The 20800-nt window shown below is 39.3% G+C and overlaps 1 protein-coding gene across 1 annotated transcript in view; it reads left to right on the plus strand.

Annotated features, from left to right (window-relative positions):
• Nucleotides 1–20800, plus strand: part of kibra (WW and C2 domain containing protein kibra) — a 153765-nt gene that overhangs the window by 120467 nt on the left and 12498 nt on the right. Inside the window, exons 7-14 of the mRNA XM_067143611.2 lie at nt 115–263; nt 3074–3238; nt 7892–8744; nt 12385–12578; nt 14460–14546; nt 14867–15059; nt 15165–15471; nt 17045–17226. Coding sequence (XP_066999712.2) covers nt 115–263; nt 3074–3238; nt 7892–8744; nt 12385–12578; nt 14460–14546; nt 14867–15059; nt 15165–15471; nt 17045–17226 — 2130 coding nt within the window. The remainder of the gene's footprint in view (nt 1–114; nt 264–3073; nt 3239–7891; nt 8745–12384; nt 12579–14459; nt 14547–14866; nt 15060–15164; nt 15472–17044; nt 17227–20800) is intronic.

Below are 20800 nucleotides of genomic sequence, written 5' to 3' on the forward strand. Positions count from 1 at the left end.
TTATGAATTGCTATGAACTGTTACCAGTCATAAGTTTCATTAAATGATTTATTTCACAACACCTTCTTTAAAGAACATGGTTATGTTTAAGGTTTCATTTCTTTGTTATTTCAGCTGGTTCCAATTGGTACCCGTCTGGCGGAAATGGCTCGCATGCGGTTACAGTACGATGAAGCCAGGAAACAGATCCAGACAATTCAACAACAGTTAGCTGATCTAGAAGAGAAAGTGACTCCTGGTCAAGCCGAGTCAGATAAAGACAGGTAAGATGTTACTATCTTGTATTATTTTATTCAGGGCCAAGTAATCATCAGTTTGTATACCAGGTGAACCAGCTGCTCTTATTTGTACGGAATTTACTCTCTTATAGCACCTCCACCTCCTTATTTTCGAATATTAACGGGGGAAAAAATTTGCAAAAAAAACTTTCAAGTGACCAGGCAGGAAGCGCAACATTTCAGTTATTGGTAAAACCATGATTACCACCCGTGCATTATCCTTGGCTACTATCTCCCCTTACCCTAGATTTCTTAAATGCCCTACCAGTTTCAGAGTTGTGCATCCTGCGTGGCGGCATGTAATTAGGAAGCATCCAGAACATAAACAGGAGTGAAAATGAGCAAGAGAACAAGTTTTATGGCATTCCTGCAAATTGAATGTGTTAGAATATACTGATGTACTGCAGAAAGTAGAGTGAGAGCAGAGACTTGTTCAGAGCTATTAATACAAAGTGCAGCTGTGTATTATTATAGGGAGCCGTGTGAAGAAAGAAATATACGAAAATGAGGACATTACTTGAGTGGTTTAGAGAAGCAGGAGACAGCGGCAGTGCTGTAAATGATGAAGTAATGCAGTTTAAAGTGCATGAAATTGCACAAAGTTTTTGTTTTGGAGGAAAGGATTCTAAAGCAAGTAGAGGTTGGTTAGAATGCTTGTATGCATCAAAATAAACTAAGTTTGCAGAGGACATCACTGTGTCAATGGCTTCCATCAGATTATACAGATAAAGTGATAGAATTTCACTGCCTTGCTGTAATACTTCAGGCATTACAACGCTGTGTGGCCTTGAATTCAGCGTTGCGCTGCATTTAGTCCTGTGACCAGTTAGTTCTGGTGATGCAGGAGGCAGCTGATACAAAACTGTTTAAATGTGTTAATACAGTAGAACCTTGATAATTGGAAATCGGTTAATTCAAAATCCTGCCTAATTCGAAGCAGCTCTCATTCCTGGAAACATGAGGTACGGTTTTGCATGTTATTTCAATTGTTTAATTTGAAATACGGATAATTCGTAATTCGAAGAACAATGTCGGTCGCGTTACAGAAATTCAGACTTTTAATTCAAAACTGCCTTTTCATTTAAACAAAATAATATTTTACAGAGTAATTAAAATTCAAAATTGATTTGCGCCATGATTGAACGTGTCTTCCGAAACATGCAGGAGTAGCTTTCTGCACTTTCACTCACTTTGGTGTGTCTACAGTGTGATTCATATTTGCTAAGTTTGAGTGAAATCGTAATTGTTTTGTATTCAGTGTTTTAAGGAACGCCACAATACCATGTAGCAGGCAGTGTGCGGAGAAGCAGAATCCGTGAACACTGGCGATGTCCGATGGTTGTTGAAAAAGCATGGCTCAAATAATCAATTCGTTCGCACCGAACAATATTGTCAATGCCGATGAAACTGCATTTTTTTTAATGCCGCTCCCAAATGGACTTATGGTTTTAAAGGAGAGAAGTAACAGCTGTGAAACTGTACAAGGGTGGGGGTCATTGTACTGTGTTTTAATGCTCACAGAAGCGAGAGACTTCCTCCCCTCGTTATAGGAAAGTTCCATAAGCCATGATGTTTTAAGGGTGTCGAACACTTTCCATGCAAATACAAGGCATCTAAAAAATTGCAAACAGTACAGTAATCCAAGAAGTAAAGCATTTGCACAGGGGAGTGAGCATAATTTGTCCTCTTCTTTGAATCTTGTAGGTTTTTCCTTTTGTTGCGGAGGTATGTTTGCCAGTGATTTATCCAAGTGCATTATTTGAATAATGTAAATGCACCTTGTTGGATACATTTTGGAATTTTTTTTTTCCATGGCTTTTGAAACGCTTAAACTATGAATTAATGGGCTTTAGAATACTTGTGACTTGGCAAGTGTTGGCATTTCTGAATTACGAGGAAATGCTATGGCGGGAAATTGTACAAAGATAGTCACTGTACTGTGTTGTAATGCAGATGGAAGCGAGAGACTTTAGTTTCTCCCCTCGTCATAGAAAGGTTGGGTAAACCACGATGTTTTAAGGGCATCAAGTACTTTCCATGCAAGTACAGGGCATCTAAAATGCATACAGAACATTAATCTAATGAATAAAGCACTTGCACAGGGGAGTCAGCATAGACTTCTCATTGTCTTTGAATCATGCTTTTTTTTCTCTCCCCCTTTGTTGTGTGAGGTTATGTTTGTCAGTGAGTTATTCAAGTGCATTATTTGAATAATGTAAATACACCTTGTTGTATATATTTTGGAAATAGTTTTCTTTCCCCACGGAATTTGAAAAGTTTAAACTGTGAATCAAGGTTAACTGCATGCAGTAACGGGTCTTAGAATATTTTGTGACACGGCAAGGGTTGACATTTCTGAATTACGAGTTGGTGGTTAATTCGAAATCACGTAATTCAAAGTCCGATTTTTGTGTCCCAACAACTTCGAATTAACGAGGTTTTACTGTATAACTTTTTGCGTAAATAAAGTATAGATTTATATATCTATTTTGTGTGTTGATTTAAAGACACTAGGTGTTCGTTTTTCTGTCTTTAAACAATGGCTTTCTAACCTATGTTATGTGAGATTTTCCCTTATTATACTCTCCCCTATTTTTGAATTTGACCAAAAATATGACATTCCTTCAATCAGTTGTATATTAATCTAAGAAATGATGGAATTTTAGTTTGTGCCAAATGAATAGGTATAGCAAAATATGCTGTTACAAAAACCACACAGTTTTTTATTCCTTTTGTTTGTTTCTAATACTTTGTATGTTTCTTTGCTATAAGATATGTTTCTTTATATTTTATAGGCTTCTCTTATTCCAAGAGAAAGAACAGCTGTTGAGAGAACTGCGAAGTATAACACCCCGAACTAGGAGTCAACAAGAGATGCAAGACATACAGCAAGAAATTAGACGCCTTGAACAGGATCTCAACAAGGCTGTTGAAATGTCAAATCGTGCCATTGCTGACCGGTAAAGTTGATATTTTGCTCTCATTTCTTGCCATGGTGTGTTTCTGTGGGACCAGTCATTGCTCTTGCTTTGATTCAGATTGTTAGTGAATCTAGTTGTATGCTCTAAACCTGTATAAACTTTTTCCTCACTCTTTTTTCCTCTCTTTACACAGTATTTTCTTTATCTTGCACTTCCAACTTCAGATTTCCAAGAATGGTACCCTCACTGGCAAGGGAACTGTTCGGGTTGGACCCGAAGAATTGCAATGACACTTGGTAGGAAGATTAGAACATCACTGTGTAGGCTGTCCAGTGTGTGACAAAGTGAATAATTGGGAACAGGTTTTTGACAGTTTTCTTGTTTGTGCTGATTAAATATTGTGTCAATATCATGCACATTTTCATATAGATGACCGAGATTTCATACTACATGGTAATTTAGCTTCCGTTATAAAAGATGCAGAATTCCAATAATTTGATATACTTATTCATAAATACTGTACTTGTTATTAAAATGCGTTTATAGGGCGTGAAATTCTGTCCGTGTAGTTAAAATATCATTGTTTGATATAAAGTGTTTTATGCAACTTTAAAATAGAACTGTCTGTATACTTCTTCAGTGGTAAACAAGGTCTTTCTACATCGTCTTAAGCTAACTGTTCAGACTTGCCTGGCTTCCTTTTTTTTCCTTTCAATAATTAATTGTAACACTGCTATTGACTTTAGGATAAACTTATATTGTATCAGAAATGTCATGTACACAGTTCAGACATACATACTAAACTACAGAACAAACTATAACACAGATAAAAATCAAAGCACTTCACACCAATCTCGACCAGAATCTAGCAACATCAAGTGCATTCCGTGTTGCATGAAAAAGTTCATCGTCAGTGCAGGAAGATGGACACAATGCTGCATAGTTTGCTCTTTGTCGCAGTCACATTTGATGTTGCTAGCATCGATGTTGCCCCATCGTGCTAGTTTGACTTTGGATCTGCCCACTCTTGTCCTCAGTCAGTTCAAGGACTTCCAGACAGACCAGTCTTCATGACATTCAGGTGGCAAATGTTCTGCAACTGCCATCTGTCCTGGGATGGCGGGGACCTTGGCTTTCCAAAGCTGTATTCTTGCAATGTCAGGTGATCCAGTTAGTTTCTCGCCAGACTGAGTGGCTCGGACGGTTGAGGCGCTAGCCTTCTGACTCCCAACTTGGCAGGTTCGATCCTGGCTCAGTCCGGTGGTATTTGAAGGTGTTCAAATACGTCAGCCTCATCTCGGTAGATTTACTGGCACGTATAAGATCTTCTGCGGGACTAAATTCCGGCACCTCGGCATCTCCGAAAACCGTAAAAGTAGTTAGTGGTACGTAAAGCAAAATAGCATTATTATTATTATTATTATTATTATTAGTTCCTCAGACATTCGTAGAAAACTTTTTCTTGACTTCAGTCTTTGGGCTGGAGGTGTATGGCCACGCAGGGGAAGAATACTTTGTTGCTCCACACTAGTCCTCTCCTTGTCTGCAGCTCATCATCATCATCATCATCATCATCATTTCCCTTTATCCAGTTGTAGCCGGGTAGGGGCAAATATGGTTCCTCTCCACTTTCTTCGGTCTTTCCACCACTCCTCCTCCAACACTGTGTCCCAGTCCAGGTTTCTTTCTATAATGCTGCGTTGGATGGTATCCTTCCATCTCAATCGTGGTCGTCCACGGCCTCTCCTTCCTTGGATTTGCATTTCCATCACCCTTTTTGGCATTCTTTCGTCGCTCATTCGCTTTATGCGCCCAAACCATCTTAGTCGGCTCTTCTCTATTCTATCATTCATTTCTTCCACTCCAATTTCTTCCCGGATTTTCTCATTCCTTATTTTGTCTCGTCTACTCTTCTGTATCATACTCCTCAAGAATTTCATTTTGGCTGCCTGTATTCGACTCTCATCCTTCTTTGTCATTGTCCAAGTTTCTGCTCCGTAAGTTGTTATGGGTACGTAATACATCTTGTACATAGTATCCTTTGCTTCCATTGGCACATCTTTGTCCCATACCATATTTCTTACACTATGATAGAAACAACTTCCAGCTTGAATCCTTTTACTAATCTCAGCATCCAGTCGAGCATTCTCCATTAATTCACTCCCCAGGTATTTAAACGTTTCCACTACTTCCAGGGGCTTGTCTGCAAGTCTAATCTGACCTTCCCCTTCTTTCTCCCCTCTAGTCATAACAAGAGTTTTACTCTTTTCTACACTTATTTTCAATCCACATTCTTCAATCTTCCCATTCACCACATTCAATAGTTCTTGAACCTTCCTGTCGTCTTCTCCCCAGATCACAATATCATCTGCAAATACCATCATGTTCATTTCTCTTCCTCCATATGCTGCTTTTGCTGTTCTCATGATGTCATCCATTACTATTGTAAACAGGATTGGTGATAGAACACTTCCCTGTCTCAGCCCACTAGTTATTTTGAACCAACTTGTCCTGCCAACTTGTGTTTGCACGCAACTACAACATTCCTTATACAATGCCATGATCATTTTTATTAATCCCTGTCCAATTCCTTTTTGCACCAGACTGTCCCAAACTTTCGTCCTAGGGACACTGTCATATGCCTTTTCAATATCAATGAATGTCATCACCATATCATTCCCGTACTCCCAATGCTTTTCCATTAGTTGTCTCATAATGAAAATGGGCTCTATTGTTGACCTTCCACTTCTGAAACCAAACTGATTTTCCTGTGTCTGCAGCTAATTTTTTCAAATACAAGGTGAAGCTATCCCTGCAGCCAGTAACTAGTCTGGATGTCTCATTGAGGGCCACATCCACCTGTCTGTCATGGGATGATGAATACCAAACAGGATATGCATATTCTCTAGCGGAATAACAAAGTGCCATTGCAGATATATGGAGGGTTTATGGTTGACAAGAAAGGAGCCTCCTCGTAGATTGTGTTTACACTGTAATTTTAAGAGAATGGTACACAGTTGGGCGTATCCTGGGCAACGTCAGTCAACTAATGAAACACTGGCGGCTGATTGTTTTACACCAGAAATATCAACAGAAATAAAATGACTATTACTATTAAATACAGGATGTCTGACTCCTCGGCTGAAAGGTGGCTTTCAGTTTTGAGGGCTGCGGGTTTGATTCCCGGCCGGGTAGGAGATTTTAACCTTAAATGGTTAATTCCCTTGGCTTGGAGACTGGATGTTTGTACTGTCCCCCCAACATCCCTGCACCACACACAACACTATCCTCTACTACAATAGCTTGCAGTTTCTCACACACGGCAGGTGGTGTCCACCATCATCGGAGGATCTGCCTTGCAAGGGCTGCACCAGGCTTGAAATATCCCCACGAAATTATTAATTCAGGATGTGTTATTTAATTTATTTTCCGGGTTGAACCGTGTTGTACTTGTACGCATATCACGTACAGTTTGCCGACGTTTCGAATACATTGCAGTATTCTTTGTCAAGGCGACTGAAATACCCCTACTCGATCCGAGGTAATCAGTCTCCCAGGCAGAATTACACTACTAGAGTGGCCTTGATCTTGGCCTTTTATATCCTAGCCTATCTGGCTGACGTAAGCCCTGGCTGTCTCGCGAGGCTTCTGGAAAGTTTATGTCACAGCCAGGTAGTGGGGGCTTGCCCGCGCTGTTATGTAATGGGGTTGCGGCCCGTGTGTTTATGTTGTGGTCTGTATGTCTTAAACTATGAAAGATGGGCATCCAAGAATTACTGATTTTGTATCCTTCTTCTAAATTTATGTTATTCGGATGTTTCTTGATTTCGATAGCCTTGCGGATTTTTCTTTCCAGATTCCAAGGGATAGCTGCTAGGATCTTGGTCTTGTCAAATGATATTCCGTGCCTAGTTTCGTAGGAATGCTTGGCTACTGCTGAAATATCTGTGTTTTGGTTCTTGGTGTGACGGATATGTTCTTTTAGGCGGGTGGAGCCCCCACTACCTGGCTGTGACATAAACTTTCCAGAAGCCTCGCGAGACAGCCAGGGCTTACGTCAGCCAGATAGGCTAGGATATAAAAGGCCAAGATCAAGGCCACTCTAGTAGTGTAATTCTGCCTGGGAGACTGATTACCTCGGATCGAGTAGGGGTATTTCAGTCGCCTTGACAAAGAATACTGCAATGTATTCGAAACGTCGGCAAACTGTACGTGATATGCGTACAAGTACAACACGGTTCAACCCGGAAAATAAATTAAATAGTTCTTCACACCGTGGAAACTTCACTTCTAAGATCAGGATGTGTTAATTGATCAATCACCCTAGTTTCATTCAAATCGTCTGGTCCAACTAAAACAGTTACCCTGTGAGTGTACTTGTCTTTTCTCTCTGACAAAGCTCGTTTGAAAGAACAAGCTTATCAAGGACTGAGAAAAAATAGAACTGGAATTGGTGAGGAGAGACATCAATGAAGTGGAAAATCTGTCTGTGTCTTTTTCTATGAATAAGTTTACTGCTCTCTAGAATTTTTAATTTCCACATTTTCAGTCTCATTTCATCACTTCTCTGTTTTCAAAGCTGAATGTGTGCAGCAAATGCAGCTAAATTTGCTCTACATCCTCTCCATCCTGAAAGTACCTTTATAATAAAATAGTTGCGTGTAATTTCAATTGGTTAATTCTTCTCTACAGGTTGCGTCTCCACGAAGAGAAGCGGCTGTTGCTTCAGCAATTGCGCGATGCTCTGCGTTCTATGACTCAGCTTGAATCACAGCTGAAGACACTCTCAGCTAGTACTCTTTCGGTGAGCAGTAGCTCGAGTCTAGGGTCCCTTTCAACTAGCAGTAGTAAGGGATCACTCAGTTCGGGACTTAGTTTTACTGACATATACGGTGGACCTCAGTGCCTTGGTGTTAGTGCGAACGTTGACAGGCCAGTGGATATGGTGGACCTTCATAGGCGAGTAGAGAGGTTACTTCGTAACGGAGAATCGTCGTCAAACCAGTTGCCTACTCCGTCTCCTGGGCGATCGCAGCCTTCCTTATCTCCTCGTTCTTCTTTATCGTCTGTTTCACCCCCTGTCTCTCCTCTTTATGAATCTGTGGCTGCTGGCATGGTCTCGGGACTTACAGGACCACCACCAGCTTACGAACAGGTTGAAAGACAGAGGCGACAACAACAGCAACAACATTTAGTTTCCGTGGTTTCAAATTCTCAGACTTGTTTGGATAGGACTCAGTTGGAAGATAGGTTAGCAGAACTTAGGTTAAATCAACAACATATTGCAGCACAGCTGCAACAACAAGAATATGCGAACAGTGTAAATAGTGTAAACAGTGTGTTAACATCAAGAAGTCAGCGTGTGCTCCCCCCCAATATACCTCTTGCAGATCTGTTGGAACTTACTCGTGGAGGTAACATGTCACAAGGTTCTGGTCTTGGTAGGCCAGTCCGCTGTCAGTACGATTCTCCTGGAGAACCACCTCTGTCACCAATCTCGGAAACACCTCCACCTATGATGGATGACTCGGAAGAACTCCTGCAGGTGAGAATTCATTTCACTTAAATAAGATGAAATATTAAGGTGATGATAAAACATTTGACAGTTTCACTTAGTACATAATTTGGTCTGCTATATGTGAACCTTCACATATAAAAGTCTTCAGTAAAGGACATGGGTGGCGTGATATAGTTTTTAAGTTCTAGCTTTGTTGTTCTTGTTCTATATCTAATTATTAGGTTGATAATGTCATCACAAGAGGTATAATATATGTACAGGGTGAACCGTAAGTCACGATGGGATGTTTATGTGATATTGGTGTGAAAATAAAAATATGATAATGCTGAAACCGTTGTGAACTGAACAAAATACATTAAAAAATGAAAGAGAACAATGATACCAGTACAGTTAATGTCATTTCAACTCTCAAACGTCCAATTTCTGTGTATGTTGACCATCATGCTAGATGCATAATTGGATTTGCCACCATTTGCGTTTGCTGGCCATGAATTCCGTTAATCTTTTCCTTTACTAAGCAACATTACCAGGTGATGGTTCATCTCGTACAGCCCACACTGGAATTAGCATTCACATTGTCTGTCTTCTGTCTGAAAACAGACAAATTATGTGAGAGGGATAGAAATACATTATTTGATTATAAAAATTATCTGGCCATGATTTGTTACCCACCTTGTCTATGTGAATTAATAAGAGAATTAATTCAATTAAGTAATCACTACATTCAAAAATATGGATCCCAAATGAAATGTAATAGATTGCAATATGAGAAAAATAATTGTACTGTTATTATATCTGTGATGTTAGTAAGGATAAGAATCTCATTATCTAATGTTGGCTGTGAAGAAGCCTAGTGGCTTGAATCCATTCCACCAGAATTGTAGCAAAGTAATTTTGTAAATCTCTGTATTGACCAGTGTTCGAAGTACAGGCACTATGATGAGAAACTTGTAAGGATGTTCCTTAAATTGTATGCTCCTAAGAGGCAGCCATTGAATATTTCACACCCAACAGCCAAGATATTGGATGATGCAGTGTGTGCTGTCGCTACATAACAGGGGTGGCCACAAACCTTAATTCTGGGAGCCGCAAATTTAGGAGACAAAATTGGGAGCATATTTAGAAAATGGTTTATAAAATGAAGACCACGTTTTTCATTTTATAACAAATGAAGGAACTTTTATTTTCTACACTACATGGAACATTATTGTTCAGGTACACCAAGGAATGAGATTTTACTTTTGAGAAGTGCTTTTTCGAGTGTTCATTTTTGCTGTTAGTTTATTGAAATCTGGCTGATAATTGGTAAGTGCAGTTCGCACAAGTTCACTTAAATGATCAGCTGTTAGTTCAGATTGATATTTAGATTTAATGAATTTAAGCGTTGAGTACAATGATTCACACACATCAGTAGTCCCAAAGATTGAGATAAGTCTCTTGGCACATTCTTTTGTTAGTGGGTTCTTCTGGAACATTCTTCCAAATTCTGTGGTAGAAACGCCACTTCATTTGAGTCCTTTTAGTCCTTTGTCCTCTTGCAGTTCTAGTAGCTCCAACTCTACAGCTGCTGTATCCTTTGTTATTGGTGATGAAACAGGACGGCCATCGCCCACAGCACCAACAGAACAAGGATTTTCCAGGAATGAAAATGAAGGTTTAAGTGATCTCAAATCATTAAACCTGCCATTGATTTCTTCAGCAAAGCCAGACATTTTATTCATGCAATCTTCAGTTTCCACCTGAACGTCAGGAAGGCTTTCAGTAATTTTCTTCAAACATTTGAAGTGAGAAAATGTCTTAGTCTGAAGGTCTTTCCCAAAAAGCTTTAACTTGCTATGAAAGCTAAATACAGTCTGGGCCAAATCAGAAATAAGTTTTCCTCTTCCTTGTAAAGATAAGTTAAGCGTTTTTAAATGCTGGACCACATCTGAAAAAAAAAAAAGCCAAACTAACAACCCCTAGGGGTCATTAATTTCATGGAATCATTTTCTTTTTTCTTCCATGAACTGTGTGATTGGATCAAGTAATTAAAAAAATCTGACAAAAACATTGCTTACTGATAGCCATCTTACTAAGCAGCAGGAAGCCCATCATTGTTCATATCTTCTATAAAAGATTTGAACTGTTGGTGAGTTTGGCACATGAGCGAATACAGTTCACAATTTTTAGAACTACCTGCATAATATGCGGGTACTGAAAATATTTTGCTGCTAAATGTTGTCTGCTAATAATACAATGTACAGGTAAGAAATCAGGAAATGATGTGTCAGCATTTAAAAGCCCAATAAGCCCTTGTTTCGTGCCGGTCATAGATGGTGCACCATCGGTAGCAATGCTGACATTACTGATAGGCACTGAGTTTTTCTGTAAAACACCATCCAGGGCTTCTTTAATGTCACAACCACGAGTAGTATCCTTCAAAGTAACCAGGTCTGCAAGTTCTTCCAGCACCTGCAAGTCCTTTGACACATACCTCACAAATATGGCTAGTTGTGGTTTATCTTTGATATCAGTAGACTCGTCCAGAGCCAGACTTACTGCTGAGCACTCGCTTAGATTTTTTTGTAAATTAATTAAAATATCTGCACTAATAACAGAAACTCGCCTCTCTATTGTGTGTCTAGCAGCAGGCATTTCGTTGATCAGTTTCTGCAGTTTCTTATTTTCAGGTTCTAAAACAGAAAGAGCTTGTGCCATGTTCTTAATAAACTCCCCCTCTGTGTAAGGCTTTTATGCTTTTGCAATATTAAAATCCAAGATGAAGCCAGCTTCGGTTGTCAAATCTGCTTTCTTGGTAAAAATTGACATAAACCTCCTCTGACCATGAAGTTTTTCCTTTAGTGATTTTAGTTTGGTTTTCCTTAACTGAGAGCCAACAGGAAAATCTTTGTTGAAACCACTGTGGTTAGTGTCATGATGGCGTTTTAGATTGCTGGCCTTGAACTGTGACAAAGTTATTTGACACAAAAGACACATTGGCTTACCGTTTCTTTCTCCAAAAACAAATTCTTCCTCCAAGTCTGTATTAAAAGCTCGATTCTCCTCTTCATATTTACTTTTCTTAGACAGCATCACAACTTTTCGGACACCAGGCCACAACTGTACTCAAACAGCACACAACAACTGCACACAGAAAAGGATCAGCACTCGCTATTGCCTATACGTGAACGCGATTGGCTTCACCTCACGACACTGACTCACTGACACACTCTCCCGCTCAAAGCATTATCTAATGGAAGGCCCCGGAACTATCTTCATCTCCCATCTCTCACCACTGACCTAGAGTGCTAATAACGTTAAGCCGCACATCGCTGCTACTGACTGCCGCCGGCCGCGAGATGTCGTTAGATTCCATTAATTATATCATTTAATTTTGCTCTAAGGTTGGTGTCAAGAGCCGCATGCGGCTCGCAAGCCTCGTTGTGGCCAGCCCTGCTATATAACGTTTTTATAATTTTTTAAATGTTGTGAAAATATTTGGACATCACAAGGTGATTTTACCCTGCAGCCTGTAGCATATTATCTGTATTGTGAAATCTTCAATATGTTTAATACAAAGCACGATCTGTTCTTGGATTTTATTTTTGTGACATGCTTAAATTGTAGTTGTCTGAAAATCTTCTGGATTTCAGATATAAGGCATCATTTCTCTTTTCTGTTTGTGAAGGTGGCTGCATTATCAACTCCATCATCATCTGGAACTAATACAAGGTCAGTGTCTGCTGCAGTGAGTGATGAATCAGTAGCTGGAGACTCTGGTGTTTTTGAAGCATCAAACAAGAAACGGTGTTATGTCAGTGGCGACAATCCAACCTTGGAAGACATGAACCTTGAGACTGCACAAGTGCAAATTAAGCTCAGGTATGTTGTGTAATGAAATGTATAATCTCAGTTGAACACATTAGTGACAGGTCCCGAGCTCAGGCTGCTATGCACTATTATTATTATTATTATTATTATTATTATTATTATTATTATTATTATTATTATTATTATTATTATTATTTCGTATGGCATGCAGAGGATACGGTTAAAAATATAAAGGTAAAACTACACACAAGTAATGAATATCTTGTAATATGCACTGTTGACCAGGTAAAAATATCATCCCCGAATACATGATTAACAACTTCACCAAAACTGGAAGGATTTTTGCGGAGTGTACGTCAAACCTTTAATAGCTTTCAAATGGTTCTAAATTCCTCACTTTTGAGAAGCTGTTCACAATTCTGTTTGCATCTTCGTCAGCTGTGTCTGATTCACACATACGCTTGTTGTATACAGTGTGATGTGGAAGGACTAAAACCACTTTCACTATAACTTCATCACAAATATCTAATTTACCATCACTCGGTACATCTGATAAAAGGCTGCACATAATTCATCAAGAATATCAGTACCTTTTTAGTAGCTGCCTGTACCATGTCATCTTAAGAACAGCATTGATGCTTATATTAACTCTACATTTCCAATGTAATTCTTCAGACTAGGTGCATAGTGACAAAGGAAAAAAAATGTGCAACTGGTAACCTTAAACTTCATATTCAATGACTTAGTTGGTAGGAATTCATAACTTTGCCGACAGATGACAACAGAAATCAGAGAAATACGAGGTGCATAAAAAGAGTATTCTTATAGCCCATCAACAACCATTAGCCAAGAAACTATGAGAATTCTCAGGGCCTGCCACCAGTGTGTTGTATGTTTATTAACCCATTCAAGTCACAATTAATGGCCACATTGTTCACTGTGGAATCAGATTTAATTTACCTGGCTGTAATTTAAGCGTACCTGTCACACAAAAACATGCATACAATGAAAACTAATGCTGGTAATTGACTAAAATTTTGCATTCATGCCATTGAAGGTTATGACTTACCCATTCTTCATTCCTTGAGTGACTGCTGGTTGTGGTACAAATGTTTCATTTGAAATAACATAAAAAAGATCGGATCCGTGTACCCTAAAAACGTCGCAGTTTCAGACAGTGGGCAACATTTTTTGTAAGTATTTCTGAAACTCCGCTGTATCCACAAAATGGATATATATCAGGTTTATAGTCTTTTTCTCAAATTTCCAATCGCTGCAGTTCTTTTGTGTCATCGTCAGCGCGTGTTTGGAAGAACCTGGTGCGGCACTTCTACTCTCACTTTCTTTTTTATTCTGCTCACTTTGGTAACTTTCACTGTTGCTATCACTATCCTTGAACTCATATTTATTTCACAAAACATCATTATTGCCATAAGCGCCATCTAAAACAATGTCTACAAGTGCTTTCAATCTCGCGTCAACATTACCGCAAAACCGCTTCTACTGCATAATGAATACTGAATTCCGATGAAAATAACCTTTCATTCAACAATTCCAGTGACACAGAGAGATACAGAGAGCATTGTTTACCAATAGTACATGCCTTTAGTTCTCTACAGTGTGTATTTTTAGAAATTATATTGCAAAGCGATGCATTGTGTCATTGCGAGCTGCGCTCATATTTGATTCATGTGCCAAAACAGCTTGTGTGACCACAACTCATCATATGACGCCAGTGGGTTAAACAGTGTTTCATGTCTGAAAATAGACATAAAATTTTACTCTAGAAAAACAGTTTTCAATGATATTTTGCATACTTTCACTCCAAAGAATTGATTTGTTTGTTAGGTTATAAAATTAGACAACGTGTTTAAATGTTGATCATCACTTAGTCTCAGTCTTAACATCTAAATTGAACTTGTTTTTTTCCAGGTATGCTTTGTGTGATGGTCTTCTACATGTTGGCATTGAAAGGGCACGTAATCTTGCAGCCCTCTTCATTGCAGACAACTGCAAAGTGTAAGTATTGCCAGTTGAATGAATTGAAGTACTACTTCCTAGTTGATTCTCATTTGTAATACGAGATTATTGTGCTGTTTACCAATGTGCAGTTAGGATCAGTAGGAAAATTTCTTAATGTCAGCACATGTGAAATTTACACCAGTTTCGGAATCTTGCTATATCTTTTGGGAAATATGCCACCTATAAATATGAATAAAATTATGTCTTACTAAGAAATCTGGTTTTAAGGATTAATGGTAGGTCTGAGGTGTTGCAATTAACCTGCCTCTTATTTTTGAGTGAAAATATTTATTAATGTTATTTATTTATATATATAGGTACATCAAGACTGCATTGTTGCCAAATCCTCCACCAGTTTCCCAAGCTTGCTGCACAAAGCCTGTTGAAGATCTACGCAAACCAACTTTTGGAGACAACTTTCCATTGGCTGTGCCTCTTAACAAGCTACGGAATAAGACATTGCAAGTGAATGTCTGGAGTATTGATTCCTCAGATCATGAAGAATGCTTGGTGAGTTGAACGCTCCATATTCTCATTGATAGATCTACTGCCTTGACACAGCATTTTTTAAAATCCAGATTTCAATGTATTTTCATGCTCCATTTTGCATTTCAGGGCTGTGCACAAGTAAGCTTAGCAGATTTTAGCCCCGAGAGTGTTTCAGTCAAATGGTACAACATCCTGAGCTTCCGGTTTATGCAGCCTCCTTCAGCCAACTCTGAACAAACGTCTCTCATCCAGATTTCTAGCAATGATTCAGATTCCTGCATTTCTCCTCTCTGTGTTGTTACCGATGAGGCCAAAAGTCATGATAGTCAAGAGACTGAAGGTTCAACTGTTAGTAAAATTACAGCAGTCAAAGAGGAAAGTTCAGACGAATCGATCATCTCTTCTCAGACTTCCACTCTAACTCGTAATCAAGGTATGTATTCATTACAGCTACTGCATTTAATTTGATAGTTATGTTTTTATCTTAGACCAGAGCTCAAAAATCATTAGTATGGGTGTTGATCACAGTGCCTGGGCCAAGGCACTTGTTGCATCAGGCTTATTTTGTTCAGTTTTCTGGTTCAACTTTCCTTTATCAATACATTTTCTCCTAATCATGATGCTATCAGGTTTCTGGTAATGCCTTCAGCCATAGTTACAGGAATAATCCACATATTTTCTCCTCTGAAATTTGTTACGACTCACATGGATGTGAGAATATGGTCAATTTCAGTGCCTTTGTACCAGCTTATGAAATAATTCCTTAAGAACAAAATTCTAAGACCAATGGGGGTCCTTGAAGACTAGTGGATGTCATTTATATTGTAAAGCCATCCGAGTGATACATTCAATTTATTCAGTTTTATCTGCATATTTCAGTCGAGTCCACCCAGGGGCTGTGATCGTTACGGCTTAAAGTCTGACATCTTGCTTAGCCGATGCAAGTCCCGTTGGTTGAAAAAAATGTTACTATCAGAATGTTGGCCAGCAAGGTAGGAGAGATGGTGGCATATGATTTCTAATCACTAGATTGCGTGCCAAAAACCTGGATTAGATTCTAAATCTCTCCGCAGTGCTCATTTGGATTGGGGACACATGATGCTGTTGATGGTGATAGTAGGGACTTAAAGCCTTGAGCAGACCCCTTGATGCTACGTGCTGGCACCGGGTTTCGCCCTCCGTCTTCCTGCTATCATGTCACGGGATTCATTTCATCTGATTGACGCCTCTGATGAGATTGACATCAGAAAGGTCATTGGGTTGTAAAAGCTTGCTGTGAAGATTCATCTTGCTTCATATCTGACTCCGTAGAGAAACGGGATGAGGGTCGGACATACATATGCATATTTCAGTCACCAACACTACGCTCAGGTCTTTATCTTGCCGTGGAATAGCTTAGCAGTTCAGAACATCGAGGGTGTGCGAGCAGTACCTCGTATCCCACAATGCTCTTCCTTAAGACTGCTCACACCTCCCAGCCACACATGCATATGCAGTCCATCAGAACAATGTTTATTGCATTTGTTATTGTTCTGTACTATAGGAATGTATATGTTCATAAAGTATTTACGTATGAAATGGAAAAAAAAAAGTTGATTGCCGGGCTGAATGGCTCAGACAGTTGAGGCACTGGCCTTCTGACCCCAACTGCGCAGTTTAGATCCTGGCTCAGTCCAGTGGTATTTGGAGGTGTTCAAATACGCGAGCCTCGTGTTGGTAGATTTACTGGCATATAAAAGAACTCCTGCGGGACTAACTTCCGGCACCTCAGCATCTCCGAAAACTGTAAAAAGTAGTTAGTGGGATGTAAAATAAATAACATAATTATTATTAAAAATTTGATTGTGTGCAACAGGCTGTACAAGATAAAGGACAAAACTTTCATGTGTATGTACAGGAAATAAGATAATGTACTGCATGTTGAAAGATTTAGTGACAAAGAGAATCTATTTTTAGATGAAGCTGTGTGTAGTATCAATTGGTCTGTGATATTTTACTTCTTGTAGGTTTACATTCTTCGGTCAATATGAGGTTGGAGGAAGTGAATAGTGAAGAGGAAGATGGACCTGACGATGAGGATGATGACGATGATGACGATGATGACGACGACGATGAGGATGATGAAGAAGCAGGCTATCTTGTAGAGTTTGGTGATGAGGACATCCTTGAACAAGTTCTAGAAAATGCTGTAAGGATTGTTCTTAAATTATATGTTGTAGAACTATGTTAAGTGAGATATTGTTACAATTGCTTAAATTCACTTTAGAGGATATTAGGGTAATGAACATATTCAAGTACTGTGTCTGTTGGATTGACCGTTTACATACTAAATCCAGATGTAGAAATCAGGACTAAGGATTCATTTGATGAGAATCAGGGTTAAATTATGTGAATAAAGCAGTAATTACTCTGACTCTCAACTCAGTTTAAATTTACAAATGAGTTTGTAAAGTGCTATGTTGGTCTGTTCTTGTATATGGATTAGGTTCACGGTCTCTGAAGGTAAGGGTGTATTCTGCCAGAAGGCAGGTCCGAACTTCCGCAGAGGTGTGCCTCAGCCGGAATTTACGTACGGTAGGGTGGTCGGTTCCTTTCCGCTCGTCCATTCCCTTTTATTCATTGGAATACTGAATGCATTTTAGATATCCTATACTTACACGGAAAGTACCCGATGGCCTTAAAACATTGTGGTTTATTGAACTTTCCTATGACGAGGGGAGAAAGTCCCCACCAACAGCGCATGGCAACCCGTCCAAATCTTGACCACGCCCAATGTTGCTGAACTTCGGAGATCTCACGGGATACGGTGTTTCAATATGGCTACGACCGTTGGTAAGGAGAAGAGTATGAGGTTTTTTATTAAACTTCTTTTTATTTTAAAAAATGGTTATATTAGCAGAACATACTCATTGTTGAAGGGCTGGTTGTTAACAGTGGACTAACTTGCATCTTAACAGTAACTATGTTTGGTTTTGAGCTAGTGATTGGAAGTGTTATTTTAATGTTTAAAATTTTGTCAATGCCTCTTGATATACACCACTCTAGATGTATTTTTTAGTGTATTGGCAGAGAAGAGATTAGTGAGAATTCACGTGGGAATCGTATGTCAGTAATTAAAAATCAGCCAACACTAGATTATTTCAGGCCTTGGCAGTAATGATGCATAGATATAATTTAAATTACTGCCATAGACTTGGCACTTTTATGTCTTGGTCACCCTGGGGTAATTTCAAAATTCCAAAAGCTTACTCATATCAAAATCTTGTACTGAACAAAAGTTGCTTACGAGTACATTTAATCCATCTTTATTCAGTACATTCAGGAATTGTGAAACGATATGCACAGTAAAACCTCGTGATTTCGAAGTCGTTGGGGTGCAAAAATCGGACTTCGAATGACGTGATTTCGAATTAAACGCCAACTCATAATTCAGAAATGCCAACCCTTGCCACATCAAAAAATATTCTAAGGCCCGTACTGCATGCAATTAACTTTGATTCACAGTTTAAACTTTTCAAATGTCATGGAAGAAACTATTTCCAAAATGTATCCAACAAGGCGCATTTACATTATTCAAATAATGAACTTGGATAATTCACTGACAAACATAACCTCGCACAACGAAAGAAAAGAAAAAAAGCATGATTCAAAGACGAGGAGAAATCTATGCTGGCTCCCCGGTGCAAGTCCTTTATTCATTGGAATACTGAATGCATTTTAGATATCCTATACTTACACGGAAAGTACCCGATGGCCTTAAAACATTGTGGTTTATTGAACTTTCCTATGACGAGGGGAGAAAGTCTCTCCCTTCCGTCTGCATTAGAGCACAATATAGTGATTGTCCTTGTACGATTTCCCGCCATGGTACTTCTGTCGTAAGTCAGAAACGCGAAACCTTGCTGCGTCACAAAGTATTCTACGATGCATTAATGCATGCAATCACCTTGTTTCACAATTTAAACCTTTCAAATGCCTTGGAAAAAAAAAAAAAAAAACAATTCCCAAAATGTATCTAACAAGGTGCATTTACATTATTCAAATAACGCACTTGGATAACTCACTGACAAACATAACCTCACACAAAGAAAGAAAATAAGCATGATTCAAAGACGAGGAGATATCTGGCTCCCCTGTGCAAGTCCTTCATTCATTGGATTACTGTACTGAATGCGTTTTAGGTGGCCTGTACTTGCACGGAAAGTGCCCAACGCCCTTAAAACATTATGGCTTATCAAAATTCCTGATGACAAGGGGAAGAAGTCTCTCACTTCTGTGTGCATTACAACACAGAATAATGACGGAGGGGGGCTGGCACTTCCCTCCTATAAAACCGCAAGTCCGTTTGGACTCGGCATTAAAATAGACAATTTAGTTTCATCGGCATTGACAATATTGTTCGGTGCGTACGAATAGATTATATAAGCCACACTTTCTTGCCAACTTTCGGCGTTGCCGGTGTTCGCGGATTCTGCTTCTCCGCACACTGACTGCGACGTGATATTATGGCGTTCCTTAAAATGCTGAATGCAAAAGAATTAAGATTTTACTTTTATCTTAGCTAATATGAAGCACACTGTAGACACACCGAAGTGAGTGAAAGTACTGAAAGCTACCCCAGAAGACACATTCTATGATGACGCGGATAAATTTTGAATTTAAATTACTCCAGAAAAAAATCTATAGGCAGTTTTGAATTAAAAGTCTGAATTTTGGTAATGGGACCGACATTGTTCTTCGAATGATGAATTATCTATGTTTCGAATTAAACAATTTAAATAACATACAAAACCTTACCTCATGTGTCCGGGAATGAGAGCTTCTTCGAATTAGGCAGGATTTTGAATTAACTGATTTAGAATTATCAAGGTTCTACTGTACTTGTCTGGCAATAATATGGATACAGGCTGTTCGTGGTATAGTTGGATTGATAGAACCATTAACCAACCAGCCCCAACAGTGAATGCTAAAACAACTACTTCTGTGAGTGGTGGCGATGTCTTTAACATAATACCTGGCATTGTATCACGGTATACATGGATCCGCCCCTGATTTCCACAGGAAAACGTGACTTGATTACTAAAGATTACATCTTCCCACTTGAAGTTCAGCATTCCAGTGGCATATGCGAGGCAATCAGTTATTTGGTCTCACTCAAATGAAACCTTTTTAGTGGCGATGTAAATCCATAGCCCTGTATCTGATGGCGCTAGAGCTTAAAACATATGCAGTTTAAGTGTAAGTGTTAATAGTGAGTGTGTACGAGACCTTTCATACTGCACTCCTAGGCAGACTGTTGAGGAGTATGCATCGAGTAACAGGGTCTGACTGAGCTCGATAGCTGCGGTCGCTTAAGTGCAGCCACTATCCAGTTATTCGGGAGATAGTGGGTTCGAACCCCACTGTCAGAAGCTCTGAAGGTGGTTTTCTGTGGTTCTGGGGCTGTACCTTAATTAAGGCCACGGCCACTTCCTTCCCATTCGTAGCCCTTTCCTGTCCCGTCGTCATAAGACCTATCTGTGTCAGTGTGACGTAAAGCAACTTAAGAAAAACAGAAACAAAACGGTCTGTCCTGGGCCTGGCGAGAAACGGCACGACAGCAGTTGCTTTTAGTGACTTCCATCGGCGTGCTAGAGGTAATGCCACATGATGTGCATTCTCTCCAATTTCGATAAACCGCAGTTAATAAACAGTAGTAGCATATTGGACCATATTTATCCCAGATACCACCATATGTTTTTCCATACGGGAGAGACGCCTGG

The sequence above is a fragment of the Anabrus simplex genome, chromosome 3 (assembly GCF_040414725.1).
Source record: "Anabrus simplex isolate iqAnaSimp1 chromosome 3, ASM4041472v1, whole genome shotgun sequence".
In the NCBI taxonomy this organism is placed as follows: Eukaryota; Metazoa; Arthropoda; class Insecta; order Orthoptera; family Tettigoniidae; genus Anabrus; species Anabrus simplex.